Source organism: Diadema antillarum, unplaced genomic scaffold (assembly GCF_040938485.1).
Source record: "Diadema antillarum isolate AM-2024a unplaced genomic scaffold, OU_Dant_1.0 seq00001412_RagTag, whole genome shotgun sequence".
NCBI lineage: Eukaryota > Metazoa > Echinodermata > Echinoidea > Diadematoida > Diadematidae > Diadema > Diadema antillarum.
The window spans coordinates 193,392-214,513 of NW_027272166.1; the positions used below are offsets into that span (position 1 = coordinate 193,392).

The 21,122-nt window shown below is 39.6% G+C and overlaps 1 protein-coding gene across 1 annotated transcript in view; it reads left to right on the forward strand.

The window, feature by feature from the left end:
- The first annotated feature begins 568 nt into the window (after positions 1–568).
- The window catches only part of LOC139709205 (scavenger receptor cysteine-rich domain-containing protein DMBT1-like), a 37,113-nt gene continuing 16,559 nt past the window's right edge, over positions 569–21,122 (forward strand). Inside the window, exons 1-10 of the mRNA XM_071621154.1 lie at positions 569–745; positions 6,828–6,866; positions 7,930–8,289; positions 8,835–9,008; positions 10,510–10,746; positions 12,076–12,441; positions 13,103–13,444; positions 14,353–14,655; positions 15,313–15,438; positions 16,086–16,124. Coding sequence (XP_071477255.1) covers positions 676–745; positions 6,828–6,866; positions 7,930–8,289; positions 8,835–9,008; positions 10,510–10,746; positions 12,076–12,441; positions 13,103–13,444; positions 14,353–14,655; positions 15,313–15,438; positions 16,086–16,124 — 2,056 coding nt within the window. The 5' untranslated portion in view covers positions 569–675. The remainder of the gene's footprint in view (positions 746–6,827; positions 6,867–7,929; positions 8,290–8,834; positions 9,009–10,509; positions 10,747–12,075; positions 12,442–13,102; positions 13,445–14,352; positions 14,656–15,312; positions 15,439–16,085; positions 16,125–21,122) is intronic.

The window sequence follows — 21,122 nt, forward strand, 5'->3', positions numbered from 1 at the left end:
TGAGGTGCCCCAACCCCGTCCATTACGTAATTCCTGAATCCGTCCCTGATTACAGTGATAATAATGTACTTTGCCACTTGTCACACCCACTTCTTTGCTTAAATGTAAGTTCGTGATACCGTCTTTCAAAAAACCGGTCTTTTGGTAATGCAAAAGGAGGTAAAGGTCCAGACTGGAAGTTTAAAACAGAGACTGCGCTGCATTAGCGTGGGTGTTGAGCTGAGGAGACATGTCGGGGCACGACTGTAGGACCAGTCGACGTCACAGTTACGACCTTTCCAATTCACTCAAAATTGGGCTTTTTTTAAACGTTATTTTCTCGACGCAGAATTAATTTTCTTACATGATGGGTAAGAATTTGGGTATTAAGCAATACACCTACTTATACGACGTTTAAACACCATCTGATACAGAAAAGCCACCACGAATGCTACTCAACGTATTTTGAAAGAAAAAAAAAGCACAGCTATAAAATGATCCCTCACAAAATAATGGACTATTCCACAAAAACTTTCTGGTAGAGTGTTAACTGCTCTTATAAAAGAGGCTGCTCCTCATCGGTAGAAACGCCGAGTGATATTCGTGGTGACTGTCTATTCTGAGATTATAGCCTACAACAGAGAACATCTGAGCTTTGTCGTCAGGGCGTTGCCTGAGCTGTAGTTCCCACTGAACATGCCGAACATGCTGTCTGCACGCAACATCCTGATCTTGGTCGTGTGCCTTTCGGGCCAACTCTCAGCTGGTAAGGGTGCAATGCCTATATATATAATATATATATATATATATATATATATATATATATATATATTTTTTTTTTTTTTTTTTTTTTTTTTGAGCGGAGAGGGGATTCCGCGTATCCATGTTGCTTGAACACTTGACGACTGAAAGGTTTTAAAGGTGATAAAGTCCATAGAGTTTATGCTTTTCTTTCGAAGTGTCATGTCTTTTGGTACACTTAAACTAACAGTCGGGCACGCCTTCAAGAAAATGGCATGTAGATTTTTAAGTTACCAACAAATAGAACTATTTAATGTGGAAATAAAAAAATTAATGATGTAAAATTGTATGTTTTGTACAACAATAAGCAATGGCTAAATTAGGTACTTCTAGGTCACTTGTATAATTATGACCTGATCATTGTCACAGTTATAAGCTAAGAGTGAATGCGTGTCCCAAATATTGCTTTCAAAAAGAGGCAAATTGCAACAAATAAACAACCAAACACTGAGAATTAAAGAATCGAGCCCCAAGAGCAGAAAGTTGTTGAGTTGTTACTTCAGAAGAAGGAAGGGGGGGGGGGGGGTTAAGTGTTTGTGTTTGTGTGTGTTTGTGTGTGTGTGTGTGTGTGTAAGCCATATTTTAATTTGTAATTTCTTGCGTTTTATTTTTTTTTTTAAATCGGTGAGTGAAAACATTATAGCCTGAGAGCTGGCTGCTGGTCAATTTACCCCACCAAGCCCTAAAGGTTTGACCCCTCAGAGTTGCTGGGGCCACCCTCCTCATTAACAAAATGGGCGTCAGCCTGGTCCCTGAGGGTGGGTTTGGCCCCCAGGGACCCCCCCCCCCCCCCCCCCCCCCCCCGAAAAGGCCCTCCGGTGGGTGTAATTTACGCCATGGAGCCCATGAACCAAACCTGGCCTAAATGAATGTCCTATGGGTGTACATACTCAAAACATAAAAACTGACAAAATATCTGGTCGGGAAAGGGGTTGCCAGACCGCTTGTTTGCAGGCACAAAACCTTGTTTTTGGCAAAGGGGTCTGCGCCAAGACTACACGGTCCCATAGGCCCTGTACTGTAGGGTCTCCCACCAGTCTGAGGGACAGTGGTAGTTTTAATAGTGAATGTAGTAGTCTTGGTGCAGACTCCTTTACGCCCAACAAGGGTTTGTGCCTGCAAACTACCCATTACACCCTGGAACCCAGGGTAGTTTGCATGCACAAATTGACCACACACACACACACACACACACACACACACACACACACACAATGTTCACACATGGCTCTATGTATATACCATAACACATGAATGTTATTTAGGTTTCTCACTAATACAGCCATGTTAAATACCTTGCACACAATTAATGTCAGACCTATAAGATGTTCATACCTTTTGAATGTTTTACGTTGATACTATCAGTGAACCTTCAAGCAGGTACACTGAAGAGATTTTGAAATTTGTGTGAAATTATATTGTGTTTTACTGGCCTCACAACCTGCTTACCCTTATATGTATCCATCTTTGACACATTATACTTGGAAAATGCTTAGATAAACCCTTTTTTGTGAGTAGACTTCTGTTATATATTCCTCAAATCATGCATCATACTGTATGATAGACTAAAATATGAAATTATGTTTGATGTTTGTGTGAACAAATCCATGCTAAATACTTTTCAGTTCAGGGATCATAGTGTCCAACTGAAACAGTCATGTGCAATGCTTATCAGGCCTACATTATGTAATTCATGTAAGCTTTAGTCTTTCATAGAGTGTGATGCATGGCTTGATTGTAATTGCGATGGTTTTGAATGGCAACTAAATCATAAACATGAACTACATTGTAACTGTATAATTAATGGTATGACACCCTGAAAGTATTACCTTTTTTGGGGTAGGGGAGGTAAACAAAGTGTCTCATAAATGAGGAGTTGACAAAAATTCTGATATGAAATAGAACACAAGAAAAAAAAATGTAAACACTCTCAACGTGCATGCTATTGTTAAAGAAAAGAAATTAAGCTACTAGTAAGATTTCATTCAGCTGGTAATTTTATGTTTATGTATATGTCCAGGGTCAATGGCAATCAAATGCGCTGTTTGCAATATGTGACACCATAGGTTGAGTTTTGTTTGTGTGGGGCTGGGGAACTGAAGATGATGTATCTCCAGAAATAAGGAGTTGACAAACGTGCTGATATAAAGCAAGTTAATAATCTCAGCCTATATGCTATATAAAGAGAGAGCTATTTCATTAAGCTGATGATTTGATGTGTCAATTTGGTGTGTACTGGTCACGGTCAATGGCAGTGTTTGCAGTATGTGACACAATTTGTGTGGGGCTGGGAACTATTATAAATAAAAAGTATCTCAAGAAATAAGCTGACAAAAAAGTGCTGAAGAAATAGAACACAAGATCAAAGTAAATGCTCTCAGCCTGTTTATTTTCATTACAGAAAGTTAGCACTCTATTGTGAAGCTTGTTATTTGATGTTTCAAGGAAGTTCAGCAATACATGTATATAATTTATATGGAACACCATAATTATGTTCGTAACTCTGATATGCAGATATTTGTCCCAAACTATGAGGTGGCATGCACTACTGAGTATGAAAATAGATTGATATCATGTCGTTATGTAATGCAGTTTATTCCGATTTGTAATTTATTAGAGTCAAATAAAGGAAATGTTGGCATGGATGCTGTAACCCTTGCCTATATTATACATCGAAGGGTGGTTTTTATCAGCCAACAACACAAAAAGTTGGTAGTTTGAGGTTTTCCAAATAATCTTATATGAGGATTGAGACTTGCTATTTGTATTTAAAAGAGGATATCAAGCAGGAGAAAGAGAAGTAATCCAAGCTAAATCCCAGCTGTTGACATAAACTTTATTAAAGGTATGTTTAATGCACTGCTGATGAAAATGTTTACTTAAATGTATTATACAACTGGCCTTTAGTGCTGTTGTGGTTGGTCTGAAACTGAAGTCTACTCACAACAAAGGTTTTATTTCAGCATTTTCTGAAAAGCTATTTGTGTCTCATAAGGTGAATTCACCATGCAGAAAAAGCAGGCTGTGTGGCCATTAAAACATAATACAACTTCACACAAATTTCGAATTTCTTCAGTGTTCCTTAAATGTGTATTGATATTATCCATGTAAAACATTCAACAGGTATGAACATCTTATAGGTCTGACATTAATTGTGTGCAAGGTCTATCATGGCTGTATTATTGAGAAACCTAAATAACATGCCAATTCCCGGTAACCATCAATAGGCTCCGAAGGTCGATGGATGTCGGCCGCAGGCCACCACCGCTAAACAAGTAAGTTGTGAGATTTTTGGTTTAAATTGTCTTTCCATCATGAACATGTCATGTGTTATAGTATATACATAGAGCCATGTGTGAACATTGTGTGTGTGTGTGTGTGTGTGTGTGTGTGTGTGTGTGCGTGTGTGTGCGTGTGTAGGTGATGTCAGTTTGTGCATGCAAACTACCCTGGGTCCCAGGGTATAACGGGTAGTTTGCAGGCACAAACCCTTGTTGGGCGTAAAGGAGTCTGCGCCAAGACTACTACATGCTCTAAACTACCACTGTCTCTCAGACTGGCGGGAGACCCTACCGTACAGGGACTATGGGACCGTGTAGTCTTGGCGCAGACCCCTTTGCCAAAAACAAGGTTTTGTGCCTGCAAACAAGCGGTCTGGCAACCCCTTTCCCGACCAGATATTTTGTCAGCTTTTATGTTTTGATTATGTACACCCATAGGACATTCATTTAGGCCAAGTTTGGTTCATGGGCTCCATGGGGTATTAAATACACCCGCCGGAGGGCCTTTTCGGGGGGGGGGGGTACCTGGGGGCCGAACCCGCCCTCAGGGACCAGGCTGACGCCCATTTTGTTAACCCTATAAAGCCCAAGGGGGGGGGGGGGGGGAGGGCACATTGTGCCCCCCTACCAGATTTTCGTTTGCCACTCCTTCGTCCTTAATCCGATTTCAACCAAATTTGGTGACTTTTCCTAAAATCTTATTGCAAACATTTTGATATATAATTTAGCTATATTTGATGTTGCTGGTTGCCATGGCAACCATAAACTGACAACCATGTCAGTCAGATTTTGCATTTGTTTTCTGTTCCTATTTCATTTAACAGCATTATAGTGTATGAAATGGGTGTTTCTTCGCTGAAATTTGTTGAAGAAGCAAAATTTGAAGTAATCATGGTCCTGAAAAGTTTTTCTTATTATTTCCTTTGTTTTTATGTGACAAAGGCATAAAACAATAGATATAATAGAGATAATTGAAAACAATATTTTCTACAGATTGCCCTTATATTTGAGTTTGATTCCCTTCACCCAAATTATGCCTCTAATATCATTAGTTTATCATATTTTCAATTTGCAATCTAAAAATTCCACTATTATGCAAATATGAAATGTCATAACTATACGTGTACCCATTCCAAACATTTCATCTCGGATTTCATAATGTATCACTATGTTGATATGAATAGCGCCCCCATGTGTTGACCTTGAGAAATTTCAAACATAACAAATAATAAAATTCCACTTGCTTATGTGCCCCCCCCCCCCTCTTGGGCCTACGAGGGGTCAAAATAGCTTGGGCTTAATAGGGTTAATGAGGAGGGTGGCCCCAGCAACTCTGAGGGGTCAAACCTTTTGGGCTTGGTGGGTAAATTGACCAGCAGCCAGCTCTCAGACTATTACATCCAATGTCAGACATGTCGCGCGTGATTGTGACGAACTTGCCTCATCGTGTCACGCACGATAATTATGTTTGACTTTGACCTGATATAGTCCACTAATCAGGTCCGAATTCTAAGACTGCGATCAGATACACTCCGGTGAGTGGTAGGAAGCAACACCCTTTGCTTCCGACGAGTGAACAATGACAAAAGAAAAAAAAATCCTTGTAGAATGGGGATAATTTCAAAAACCACTGGTAACTGCCACCTCTTTTGACAAACTAACAAGATTTCAGGGAACCCTGACTTCATACGTCTTCGTATAAAATGGACGTTTTTGAAACGTATACAACGTCAAAGTTGGGACTAGGCATTTACTGCAAAGCGCAGGTTTTGTGGAAAACGTTTTACAAACGTCCATGAACGTTAGAAAACATTTTTATCTTGTCCGCTATGTCTTCGTCCTTTATAAACGTCTACAAATTGTTGTTATTATTATCTTTGTCGGTTTTTTAAACTCTTAAAACACGTTTTACTACGCCCATTTGAAACGTTTTAATACGTCGACAACCTTCCACAAATAATGAACTTGGAAATTTCATAAACGTCCACAACATGTGCTTATTGGGTCTGCTACTCTAACTTCGTCTGTAATGAACGTTCAGCAAACGTTTTTATTCGATTCGCTACGTCTTCGTCACTGGTTTCTTCATCATGAATACTAAATGCATATTCATCAACATTCAAATAAGAAAATTTATGATTTGAAAGCTACTGGAAAAAGATAAAAGACATCGCAATCTTTAGTATTTATGCTGGATTCAGACTTTCGATTTGTGTTAAAAATTGTACTTATACGTTATTATTCAGTTATTTGCAGTTTTGGATTGTGTTTTGAAAATGTGGTTTCATATTTAATTTTAGTAACCATGTCTTCACGCATTACAAAATTTTTGCCGGTGTATGAAAGACTGTGATACAGATGCATCAACTGGGAAAAGGATGTAGTAGGTATACGGGGTAGGACATTAGGAATCGGTTAAAAATATTCAGTGCAACAGCTAGCCCGTATGACATCACGGCATTATTTTTAGTTTCAGCATTTTGCTGCCATATTGTTGGCCAATAAAATCAGATAAAGTATCATCATTTACGTGCTTTTAGTTATTTTTGTTATAAGGTTTCGGTACTCTGGATTGCGATACTATAAGTAGTTTATAATTCCATTTATGTTGGTGAATGGTATATCTAATGCATCACATGAATAAAACGAAACAAATCAAAATAAGTTAGACTGAAAATAGGTCAGGGCTTTCACGTGTTTTATGCAGAGTTTCATCGTGTTTTCTAATTTGATGTCTTGAATCTCTGTTTTAAACTTCGCTTCCAGGAACAAATGTGTCTGATGTGATGCCTACAGAAAGAGTTGGTAAGAACAAATTTGGTATTGATATTCGTTATCCAATGTATAACTGTCTTCAGTTCTACCATTCTGTTTTGTTCTCACTATGAAATGTGCAATGATAACATCAGATCCTTGTTAATTTTTCAGCTGCTTATAGTGATTGATTTGATTACAGTGAAGCTTTAACTTTACAAGTACATGTTTTATTTGATACTATTGATATACCACTAAATTAATTTGAAGGTAGACATTAAAAATGGGAGATAAGCTCCCTAATACCTGGTTTAATAGTGACAAGGTGAAGAGCTAATAATGAACGTGTGTTTATATTTTCGGGGAGCAAAGCTTGGATCGAGTCACCATGTAGGCGAAGTTCAAAAGTTATTGAATAATTCTGGTTAAGAAGCATGGTATGTGAGAAAGAAACCTGCTGTAATTTTTGTCTGTAAAAAAAATAGCCTACGAATATCTCCTGAATACATTTTTTTTTTTTTTAATGAAATATATTTCCAAGTAAGCTCCAAATTGTGTAGACTAATCCACCATAGTGGATAAAGCGCATGGAGTCATGTTTTGAGGTTACTGCGGAAGCAAACTCACTTAAAGTGTAATTTAAAACAATAGTAAGAAAATGGCTTGCTCCTTAAAACATGCGAGATGAGTTTGTGAAGAGAAGTTGTATAGAATTATAGAAATTTAACTTCAATAAATATTTTCTTCATGCATTTCTGTTTAATGAGATGAGTGTGGATAAGATCAGATAATTGGTTGTCAATTCACGTGCTCCAAGATGACGGCATGCGGCTCGGGAAGAAAAAAGAGATATAAGCGAGACTTGAGTATAATATTATTAACAGGCAACAAGTATGCCTAGAACTACTAAGTAAACAAACACGTTAGAGCTGATACAATTTAATTCTAGTAGTTTTTTCAAAACACATGACCTCAGCTAGGAGCAGATCATGGACACCATGCGCTGATAATTTCACAAGTCTCGACTAATTTAAGACATGGTTGTGTGGTATCTGCTATAATACGCGATTAAGTTAAAGAAACTTTCACCATTTTTTTCTTTTATCATTTCTAGTCACCACAGGTGTGTCTGGAGGACAAGCTTTCAGCTTGGAATCTGGTCAAAATGTCACCATCTCATCTCCTAATTATCCCTTGAATTACGACAGCAACGCTGATATTACCTGGATGGTGTCTGTTCCAGAGGGGTGTGGCATTACTTTGCGCTTTGTTACTTTTAACACTGAGCGATCTTATGACAAACTCACAATCGCAGATAACCCTGACTTCTCTGAAGTAGCCGATGAGTTTTCAGGGCAACTTGTCTCAAGTAGCCATGAATATGACTTCAGCTCTGCCTGGATCAGGTTTCACTCTGACTCATCAATAACCTCAGATGGATTCGAGGCAATCATTTCAGCAAGATGCACTGAAGGTTAGAGCAGTTCTCTTAAAATAAGAAAAAATCCTTGAAGTATATCTTTTTGGAAAATACATAATGGTAGTGCATGATCTCAACCACAAATTTTACAGTCACCTTAATTGTATTTGCCATCTTCAGATGTGCCATTCTAATTCTCTGCATTCTGCAGCTGTGTTTCTGAGTAAAATTCTTTTCAAATATCAGCTTGTAGGCATATGATATGTTTGCAAGGAGAATTCCAAAGAGTTTGACAGTCAGATGCTTAAAGTAGAAGGCCACAAAAATTGTGTTTTTTTGTGTTAAGAAGCAAAGGAATTACAGGGACAGACGGTGAACGTTTCAGCATCTTCTGATTCAAATTACGAAATTTATGTGGGGTTGTGTGTGTGTGTGATCAATAAAACACAAAGAGACAACTCCATGATATAGTGTGTTAGAGAACCTGTGCATTTAAATTGTTTCTTTCGGTTACATTTGTTTATGTTCTATGTATGGATGTATACGTGAGATAATTTCACTTTATCTCTCCACCCCCTTTCTTTATGAACTTACAACAGAAAGCGGCATTATGTGCTCACAGTGCAGAGAAATGAGGTCAAATATGCCAGGATTCAGTGGTGATAGTGGAGTCGGCCCTTGCGAGGATTTCCCGTCGGTCCAACCCGTTAACTGTTCTCAGTCTGGGAGCTGCAAGTTTACAAATATCACAAGCTATATGTACCACCCATTGTGTAAGTTTGCAAATCTCTCCAGGATCTCAGAACTGTTGATTCTCATCATTCTTGGCAACTGTTACCTCAGCACTTAAGTTTTCACTTGAACGAGAGACATTATACTAGTTTTTTTTTCCCCCGTAAAATTATCATTTTCAAGCAAATCGATCGTCTGTCTTTCGTTTTCTATTATATAACTTTGTGATTTGCTTCCAATGTTGCATTGACTGTTATTCATGCAGCGAAGAATTATCTGCTCCGGTATGTCTTGAAGCCTCCTTTTATTTGTCAAGAGCTCCCTACACACTCTTCACTTTCAATTCTAATAAAATATGACTGTTTTTCGTATCATTCATTGCGCAGACATGAGTTGATAACTTTACGCACTCATGCCGTCAAACCCCCGTTTGAGGCGAGACCCCATCGCCAAACGAAGCTGATGGGGTGCTATACCCCCTAACGATTCCTCGTTTGAGACGTGGGAGTATAGATGTATTTGCCCACTGCAAAATAACTTTCTACTCAGGCGTGGCAAACCTGGAGGCCAAGCCAGGGTTTAATGACTGCAACAGCTGTCATATTACGTAAGAGCATGATAAGGATATCTGCCTGTGGCAGACCATTCAAAGTGCACTCAATTTTCTCTATTCTTTCTGAAGTTTTAGATTTTATATTCTATTGAGAAATTCTATAGTCATCCGTTTTGAATTTCGAACGAAAAAATTTGACCCATAAATAACGAAAATACAGGAATAAGAAGGAGAGCATTGTAGAAGTTTGTCGACACACACACGCACCATGGAGCTACATAGCCCATGCCAAAACCAAAACAATCTCCTTCTCTCGCGGGTGCCCCCCCCCCCCCCCCCCTCTGTGGCGGTGACTGATGCTTAGATTAGGCCAGGGTCAAGAAACAGGTGTTTTATATCTTTGGTTTTTAAGTCCTTGATTGCCAAGATATACACTGGCATTGTCTACAGGGGTGTAGCTTCTTCAAACGAGAGATTTGCCTCATGTGAATAGACTCTATAAGCTTCAGAGCCTCTTTCCTCAGTGTACAAATATTTCAGAGTATGTATTTCTTGTCTGGCAGTTTCTTTTGTCGCTTTTGTGATGCACGAGTCACAATTTCAACTGCGAAGTGAAATATTACGTTTACACAACGAGTTCCGCACATGTTAATGATGTTTCATAGATTTCTGTGTTATAAATGTTGTGGATTTTGCATGATCAGCTGCGTGACGGGCGGGGGGGGGGGGGTAATAAATGAATGCTGGAGTTTGAGATGACTGTTTCTTAAACATCCCACGGAGCTGATTAGAGGTATACTGTAATATGCGTGGATATTGAAATTTGCCAGGTGTGTTTGACAATCCTTTGGTGATATATCTATACCAGTGGGTAATTGATGCAACGCTATTAGATATTAGCTGCAGCATGCTTGGTGACATGGGTTGTAGAGTATTAATTTTATCTTTGTGTCCCCCTCTCTGTTTTGATATTTTGGAAATGTTTACAGTTGGCAATGTATCAATGACTCAACTGGAGAGAGGGTGCAGCGATGAGGGCATGCCTCCTAACGTATGCCTCACTCCAGCAGACTTGCCTGGGGTGATGGAGGGACTCCGGGGTTCTTTAGAGGCCAGTGGAATGAGCTTCCGGGGATTGGAGGGCCAGCTCTGCACCTGCAACACAGGCGACCTCTGCAATGAAGGACCTACGGGCGTTGTTGCAACATCAACAGCAACTAATACAGGTATACTATATTTTGTTAGATACAGAGTCTACTTATTGTACCCTTCTGCATTAATTTATCCATTAGTCATGTAGTGGGCAAAAACACGATCCAGGAGACAAGCAATGTGACCATCATATACCCAGTGAACATCTACCTTGCTTCTTGTTCTTACATTGAAAAAATGCCCGACGACCTGCCCGATGACTACAACGCAATGATTACATCTGTATAGAGTACTTCCATAAAAACGTAGGACTACACTATATCTAATCAATTTCTTTTCTTGAATGGTATATAACCAAGACAATTTCAAATGTTCAACCCAAAACAGTTATTCTAATTAATACACCTAAAACAACAACAGCAACAACAACAACAACAACAACAACACGGGACTGTACCAAATAGACCTTGGTAACAGGAACCCCTTGACAGCACCCATACCGCTTACGGGGATATGCATGTCTGTTCCGTCGACATTGAGATCTGCATGTATGAATAGTACCCCGTGTCAACGTCATTGAAGTCTTGATCTTTGGTTGGAACATACGCCTCATAATCGTACTACAGAAAGGGCAAAATAAAACCACCTGGCTGGTAGAGGGACCTAGTAGAGATACGTATCCAGCATTATGTACAAAAGGATAATATCTAACTGGCAGGAATTAATTATACTGTATGTACCGTTGTCCGATGATCATAAACTCGTGTAGATGCAGTATTTCCCTTCGCAGCGTTAATCGTCTTTGTTGGCTCTAAATGTATACTCTTATGTAACATCATAGTCTCCTTGTGATTTAGATATAGCTTCAAGTGCTTTTAAAGTTACTTTTAATATTCAGTTTCTGTCTTCTCCTTTCTGTTTTAGATGCCCCCTTCTCTATCCCTCGATTTTTTGTCTCTTTATAGAATTATATGCATATCCTAATAACCAAATTTGTTTCAAATTTTAACACTTCTATGTTGTTCTTCTTCCAGTTCCACTTTGAATTTTGATTTTTATAAACAATAAGTTTCTGTGAGGTTGCCATCCCTGTCAAGCACCTGTAGTAATGATGGTCTTCTCTATGCAAATTGTACCTAAAAATTTAATGAAGTTAAGGTTTTACATGTTAACCACGTGATTTCTTTTACGGCCTACCCGTCCTCAGTGTTGAGTAAATTTAGTTATCACTGATTAGTCAAATCACGAATAATTGTTTCATTTATCACATTTTTTCATTCATCTTTACAAGCAAATATTACAATGTGACACAAACCGAAACTAAAAACACAGATAAAAAACCCAACAACAACACCGCAGCAATTACGGGAAATTTTATATAATTTTTCCTGTCTAATTTCTAGTTAATACGAAGGATGTCCCTGCAGTACAAACATTAAACCTGGAATCTGAAGAGAGCGCCACCATCTCGTCCCCTAATTATCCTCAACAATACGACAGCAACACTGATATCACCTGGATGGTGTCTGTTCCAGATGGCTGTGGCATTGGTTTGTACTTTGTCAGTTTTAGTACCGAGCGTTCTTATGACAAGCTGACTATAGCAGACAATCCTGACTTCTCAGATGTGGCCGATGAGTTCTCAGGGCGACTTGACATAGCAACTAGCACTGAGTATGACTTCAGCTCTGCCTGGATCAGGTTTCACTCTGACTCTTCAGCAACATCAGATGGATTCGAGGCAGTCATTTCAGCAAGATGTATCGATGGTAAGAACTTACTTTAATTTGTTGGTGCAGGACTTTCATCAATACCTGACCGCCGATCCAAAAAACAAAGTAAAACAAAATGTTCCTAATACATGTCAAAAGTGAGACCCACTTGTTATTAGGACCTCCTTGAATTTGGATATCTCAACCATTTCAAAAGAAATTTTCATCATAAGAACTTTGAGTTCCTCATAGAATTATATGCTCTTCATACTTACCTTGATTATGGGGCTGTAGCTCATGTATATTTAGGCCTATACTTGAAATAGCACGAGAGTAAAGATAATTTGTTGTCATTGCTGTTTTTTTTTCGTCAATTTTAATTATCTAAATCAGTATTTGAATCTTTAAATACCGTCATCCCTGCCAGTCAGACACTCTGCTAATTGAAGAAGGTCTTCTCAATTTATACCTCAAAAATGTATATTTGTTAATGTTATTTATTCTATCTATCTGCATGTCTGTTCAATGTATAATGAGTTAGATAGGGCTATATTGTTATTGACTTGTTACATGAAAATTAAACTTTCGTCGTCAATCTATCACAAGTAAGTAAAAAAAAAAGATAAAAACTTTCAAAAGGGGCACATTTTTTTTGGGGGGGGGGAAGTTTTTTTTTTTTAAATGATTTTCTTCTCTTTCTTATTACTTCTTACCCTAGAACACACATTCAACCTGGAGTCTGGCCAGAGGGCCTCCATCATTTTCCCTAGTCCTCCTGTACGTTACTACACAGACACTGAAGTTACATGGATGGTGTCTGTTCCAGAGGGCTGTGACATGACTTTGCACTTCGTCAGATTTCGTATTTGGACTAGATATGACACGCTACAAATCGCAGATAACCCTTACTTTTCCGGAGCAGCCGATGAGTTCTCGGGAGTAAATGTCCCGTCAACAAGAAATGACTATCACTTCAGTCCAGTCTGGATCAGCTTTCACTCTGATTACTTAACGTCCTCGGTTAAATTTGAGGCGATCATTTCAGCTACTTGTCCTGATGGTAAGAACATATAACTTATTAATTCAATCTAGCGTTTAGCACAATGTGCCTGGTCAATACCGTTTGCTGACTATTGCTTTAAGGAACTCTTCATCATTTTCGGATTTATGAACCTGTAAGTAGATAGGGCTTATATAAAATTTCTGTGTTTCAGAATAACGAACCTTCGCAATAATGAACATCACCACGTTTTATTTGTTTTGAATGAAAACACCATTCAGTGAGATAGTGTAACGTTTTAAAACTGTAGAATCTTGCAACTGAACAAAAAAAAAAATATGGCGAATGACCAGGGGTCGAATTGTGGGGCTCAAATATTGAAGAGTAATTGTATTCAACCTGACGACTAGCTTACTGATTACAATCTGCACATTATGTGTCGTGATAGTTTCAAAGCTATTTCTCGAAGGAAACTGTAGATATGTAATGGCAAGTTCATACACCATTACCGCTCTTAAACTACAGGAACGGAACTGTTAACCTTAATTTTTGTGATATTTACTATGTTTCTCAAGAAACACAAGAGATTATACCACTGAATGATACTATATTCAATACTTTTTTTTTAATTCAATACAGCCAAAATTATATGACTGTAAAATGCTTTAAAAGTTTTCATGATTTTTTTTTATGTACGTGAGTTTGTCTGTTTTTCAATTTGTATAGGTTACTTGGCAGCTCTGTATCTCTCAAACATGTTGCATTATACATGTATATATGGATACAAATAGCCAACCAAAATAATTTGTTTGTTCAGTGATGTTGAAACTTTAGTGTCCACCACTCTATTAACCGCCAATATTGGAAAGTGTGCTGGCGATAGTGTATAATGACCTTTTTCTTGTGCATGTGATGATGTTGTGCAATCTCACCTTTTACTTATACTATTATTTTCCACATGGTAAAAGTTGAGCCTGACCCCACATCGGTCTGTCCGAGCGGCTGGTTCCCAGCAGGGTCCAAGTGTCTGCATATAAAAGACCAAATGTGGTGGTTCGATGCTGTGAGAAGTTGCAATACTATGGCGGAGGTGGAGCTGACAAACGGTGAGATGAGGCAGCCATCTCTCCTCTTTCTGGAAAGCGACGCAGAGTTTGACGCGCTACAGCTTCACTTTGATGGTCTCTCTGCCTGGATAAACTGTCACAAATTGGGCGAGCCTGAATGGGTGTGTGAGACGGACGCACGCGGCACCCGCTCAAATTATAGAAGTAAGGAAACGGTTCTGTTAAAAGATAATTGCACACTCTATCTATAAGGTATACTTCCATACTAGATGGCTGTATAGATCATAATCAAATGATTTCATAAGAGCCATTACGTGACAAGTTATTGATAGACTAATTAATCATTTTGCCTCGGACTTATAAAATAAGGATTGATGATACAATTAATAACAAGTAGAGGCCCACTATCTGTCTATTGACCGCTGTGATCGTCTATGCTCAGCTGCATTGCTTGTTTATCATAAATACATTGGAAGGGTTTGCGTTGTTAAGCTTATTAAGCAATAGTGCTGGTCCCGAAAATCTTGCGAAGATTACTGCAGTGAAAAATAAATCATACCAATATCTTCTTAAGCAGATAGTACACGTTACTTGATGGGTATTACATAGTTGAAATATCTGTAACTTTGCAAACGTTTCTACCATTCCAGTAATACCTCACTTGTAACATAACAAGGAATATTCTAAAAGTTATGAATTAAAAAAAAATCCTGCATTTTCCTATTATTTTCATTGTTTTTAGCAGCTTTAATCTCAAATATCTTACCTTAACAAGAATGCATTTAGCTCCTTTTGCGATAAAACTCTTCATATTCAAATATCAATTTAAACGCTTCTACTTTCTTTTCAATACAACACGAGATTGGGATGCCGGTGAACCAGATGATGAATATGCCAGCTGTGCCTGCATCTACATGCTGAATAGGAAATTCCACAATGAAATGTGCAGCGACAAAAGGACAGCCATTTGCCAAATTGTGGTTGAAGGTCAGTAGCCAATGTTTTTTATCCACTTGTGATGGTTTGAAGGGCATGGCAGGACCAGATATGAAATTGACCTGGGTCCTGTTTTATCAAAAGATATAATCGATTTTAAATTTTCTGAACACATACGTCGCCATAGACTTGTGATAGAAATCAACTTTATAAGAAATTGTAACTCTTCATAAAACAGGACCCTGATGTCATAAATCTGAGACACTTTGGGATCACAAAAAGAAATTGATAATAACACAAAAGATAAACAAAAGCTATAAACCCACCGGAATCCCCCCCCCCCAACAAAAAAAAAAAAAATCACTCTCAAAGTTTATTTGAGAGTTTAACATAGAATTATGCATTCGATTAAATTGGAAGAACAATCTATCAATACAACATGTGCTTTATACCTTGGCGTTTCAATTCATACATTTTGCAGCTGTAAATAAAGTCACCTGAAATTCCATCATTTGTATTGTGGATTGCCACTCCGGTGCACATTGTAAGATTGTGCATTCACTTCATAAATAATGATATCGTTATAATTGTGAGGAATAACTGGTTCAAAATAAATGTTGGCAATACTCTGATGGCGGGTTTCATGTAGAGGTTAATTCCTCTTCTAACATCTTGTGAATTTCTGATTACCCTTTCAGAAACAAATGTGCCCGACCTGATATCAAACAACGGTATTGGTAAGAACAACTTTCATAATGATACTCTGTAGGATAAAGTTTCTTAGTTGTTATTTTAGGTGAACGTTTCGAAAGGAGATTTTTTTATTTTTAAATTTTGGTGCAGTTATTATTCGTATATTGGCTGTATGACTTTGTAATCAAATATTATTTCATGAATGCTTAGTCTGTTTTAAGAGGAAATTTAGATATGTCGGTACAGTTCGTTTATATTTGCTGGATTTTGCTGGACTTTGCAGTAGGGACCCGGTGAGGCCTTTGGTGTTTTATTCTTGATGCGTCAGGAGGTATTTCCAGTTTCTAGACGTATAAGTCTTGAAATTCTTCCTTTTCTTCTCCCCAGATGTAGCTCCTTGAAGTGCCACGTGCTACATACGTCGCTAGTCTATCTCATTATTCATATGACTCTGTCCTTGTAATTTAACTCCTTCTGCAGCCCAGTCATTTCTCCGTGAGGATTTCGCCTTCTCCCGACTTTGGTAGTTTAGAGAACCTTTGATTTCTTGAAGACTTAATTTTCTCGCGGTCTGTAATTTTTTCTCGAAGTCTTGTAACTTTCCATCTACAGTACAATTGTATCTTCCGAACGAGGTTTCAAAGAAGGCACTCGTCCGGGCTTAGGGGTGAATCCGGTCACAGCCTTTTGGCACTACCATGGACTTCGGCGTTGTGGCTTTATACATACACGATCGACCTTGCAAACAACAGAGTCCCCCCCCCCCCCATATATATATATATATATATATATATATGTATATATATATATATATATATATATATATATGTGTGTGTGTGTGTACTGTTAACTAACGTTTGTACTTCGCGCTGCTCAATGTTGCCCCATGTTCTCTGCAAAATGCGCTGAAATTCTTGCAGTGAAGTGTTATCTTTCACCTTCTTGCTCGCTGTCGGCTTAATGATATCCTAAAGATTCTCTATTGGATTACAGTCAGGGGATGTTGCAGGCCACTCCATACGTTCGATGTCATTTCCCTCAACAAACTGATCTGCAACTTGAGCGCGATGAGGTCTATAGCATTGTCATCCATGAAGATGAAATCGTCTCCCATAGCTGCTGCATACGGAATGACGTGCGGTTCCAACACCTCGTCGACGTATCGCTGCTGATGTCTGCTGATGTCGCCCCACATCATCACACTGCCAACCTCAGGGCGCTCTACATTGTAGATCAACTATGCAGTCACGATTCAGCTCCTCCCCTGCCCTTTTCCAAACCCGCATTCTGCCGTCAATCTTCCTCAGACAAAATCTGCACTCGTCTCCGACGACGTCTTGCAAAGGCGATGCGCTCCTGGCGATGGCGATCCGTGAGCTTCACTTTCTTCTTGGGGCGTCTAGCTCGGAGGCCCACCTCATGAAGGCGATTCCTCACGGTCTGAAGACTGATATCATCTGGCCTATGTCCTCGTCGGCGATGTAGTCCCTTATTTTATCTGTTTTGTTGGAAAGAAAAAAGGGAAAAGCATGTATATAGGGATACTTGAAAATGTAGAAGCCTGAAAATATAGCAGCATTACAAATCACTCATTTTCATGCAATTTAATACATTTCATAGAACACAAGTTTTTTTTTTTTCTTGTGAGCGCCTAACAGGCTGCCACACGAGTTTGTGAGCTCCTGAGATTGTGTGATATATCTCATCTTTTTGGAAAGCTGTCTTCATGTTTTTGGTATCAGGAGTTGTGTTATCACTCATAGATCATCCTGGACGATTGCTGAGATGAATCTTGCTGCAATTTGATTCATATTCGCGATTTTCTTAATGTCTCCCAAATGGCTACTCATGTACATTGGGCTGTAGGCATTACCATCCTGTCTACACTACTTCATGGTCTGTTGCTTCTTCAGTCTGTTGTACTGGGACATGGCTTGCCTGACCATGGACTAGACAATACACTCCCAGACATTGATGGTTGCACTGGTACCCTGCCATTCTTTTCAGCCATGAGAGGATTAAGTGGGTCAAACAATGCGGACCAAATTCTTGACCTTCAACCGCATGGAAAGACTCGATTACCAGAGCATCTATGGAAAACTGTTAGAGAACTTGGTATTTGCTCATGCCTGCCAACACACAGAGGCAAGCGTGCTGGCAGCCGAAGGCAGAGGAAAATTCCAATTCTCTCCTCTCCTCGTGGAACTCCTGTCAATGGTCAGCATGGTGCAAACAGGGACAATCTCAGGTATATTACCAAATCGACCGCCACACACACACCGGACATGACATTTTGTCTGTGAAATGCCCACTCTATGCGAAACAAGACTCGAAATTTACGATCTTGTCCTCGAAAATGACATCGACATGCTGGCGGTTACAGAGACTTGGCTCACGAAGGAAGATACAGTTGTCATTAACGAGTTTTCTCCTCCTGGCTACTCCTTCATGAACTTTCCTCGAGAAAGCGACCGCCATAGTGGTATCGGCATCCTGTTTAAGTCACAGTTACATCTCAAAATCAAGGAGCTAGATCAGCAAACGACTACATTTGAATATGTATGTGTCAGCGATGATTCAAACAACTTGAACATTGTTGCTGTCTACAGGCCACCTCCTTCAGCAGCCAATGGTTACACAGTGACCGCTTTCCTAGAAGAAATTGATGATTTCCTCGGCAGCTTAGCGATGTTAACTGGAGATCTACTGGTTGTAGGTGACTTCAATGTCCACATTGATGTTCTACGAAATCGGGAAACTAGGCAGTTTCTGAGTTCTGTAAAAGCAGCAGGACTGCAACAGCATGTTACTGGACCTACCCACAATATGGGCCACACATTAGATCTGATCATGTCTCGAAAAGAAAGTTGTCTTGTGTCCAAATGTTCAGTGAGTGACAAAGCACTTTCTGATCATTTCAATGTGGGCTGCATCCTGAAGAGAGATCAACCAGATCCACAGAAGAAAACGACAACTTCTCGTAACTTCCGCCAACTTGACAGGAAGTCATTTGGACAAGATCTTCTGACGACTCTCAGTGATTTGACTACAGATGACAGCAGTTCTGCCATAGACTCATATTATCAAACTATCAGACGCGTCCTCGATGTTCACTGTCCAGCATCAACACGCACAAGGAAGCAACAACCCTGCGTTCCCTGGTATGATTCGATGGTGCATGAAGCTCGACAGAAGCGTCGGAAGCTTGAACGAAAGTGGCGGAAGACACGAGCACCATGCGATCGCGAGCTCTTCGTCAAACAGAAAAAACATGCCACTCAAGTTATCCAGACGGCTAAGGGAAGTTTCTACACTGATGTATTTCTTTCGTCAAATCCAAAGAGTCTGTACACAACACTCCATTCTCTGCTCAGAACTGCAGATAATCAACAGCTACATGCTTCAGACGATGATCTTCAGCTGAGCAATGAATTTGCAGACTATTTTGATGATAAGATATCCAGCATGAGACAATCCCTTGAATCCAGTACCTCTGGAAGTGTCTCATCGTCCACTGGTCCCATCATGTCTACCCTACAAGATAGTCCTGAGGATATGCCATCACTGACTGAGTTTGGCTATGTTAGTGACAGTGAAATAAGGAAGATCATTTTGAGAGCTCCCAGTAAATCTTGTGATATTGACCCATTACCCACCTGGCTTTTAAAGGAATATGTCGATGTTTTCGTACCAGTCATAAGTCATATTGTAAACACATCCATGAATTCCGGTGTATTCCCAGATAAACTGAAGGAGGCTGTTGTCTTTATTCGGTTGAAAAAGCCGTCACTGGACCAGAACGTCATGGAAAACTACCGGCGAGTATCAAACATCGCTTTCATGTCGAAAGTAACTGAGCATGTAGTATCTTCTAGATTGACATCTTATTTACGTGATTGCCATTTGCATGAGGACTGTCAGTCAGCTTACAAGGCCTTTCACAGCACTGAGACGGCATTACTTCGTGTGAAGCAAGATATTCTGCAAGAGATTGACCACAAGAAGGCAGTCATACTTGTGCTGCTAGATCTAAGTGCCGCATTCGACACACTAGATCATTCGATCTTGTCGGCAAGACTTCAGTCTGATTATGGGATCAGAGACACAGCTCTACAATGGTTTACATCGTACCTTACCGGACGCTCTCTACGTGTCGTCACTAGGGGAAAGTTCTCTGAGCCTCATACTGTAAGATACGGAGTCCCTCAGGGCTCGGTGCTTGGGCCTCAACTCTTCACAATGTACATCAGACCTGTCGCTAATATCATCAGACGACATGGCCTACGATATCATCTGTACGCCGACGATACACAAATTTACTGTACTTTCGATCCACGCAATCCTGCCAGTCTGAACGAAGCCCGGATTAAACTGCACGAATGCATACATGAGTTAAGACATTGGATGGCGAGTAATATGTTGAAGTTAAATGAGGACAAAGCTCAAAGCATTGTTTTCTCATCTAGTAGACTACGCCCTACGGGAGATACAAGCATTCGGCTTGGAAACACTACTGTCAATGTATCAGACACTGTTAAAAATCTAGGTGTTCATTTTGACCAGATACTGTCGATGACAGATCATGTCAGTAGAGTGTGCCAGACAGCAAACCTCCATCTGAGAAACATATCTCATGTTCGAAAGTATCTTACAGAAGATGCATGTAACCATGCAGTGCGCTCTCTAGTTCTGAGCAGGCTTGATTATGGAAATTCTCTGCTGGCAAATATGAATGTCAGTGATGTGAAAAGACTCCAAAAAGTCCAAAATTGAGCGGCTCGCCTGGTGCTTGGTGTAAAGAGAAGATCCCCGAGTGCTCCTTTACTGAAGCAGTTACACTGGCTCCCCATCAAAGAGAGCGTATCGATTTCAAACTAGCCCTTCTTGTCTATAAATGCATGATGAATACCGCTCCTCAATACCTATCCAACCTACTAACCACCCCTACAGCCACCAGATATCAACTCCGGTCACAAAATGATAAGACAGTCCTACAAATCCCACAAGCAAAAACCAAAGCTTTCGAACGTATATTTTCACAT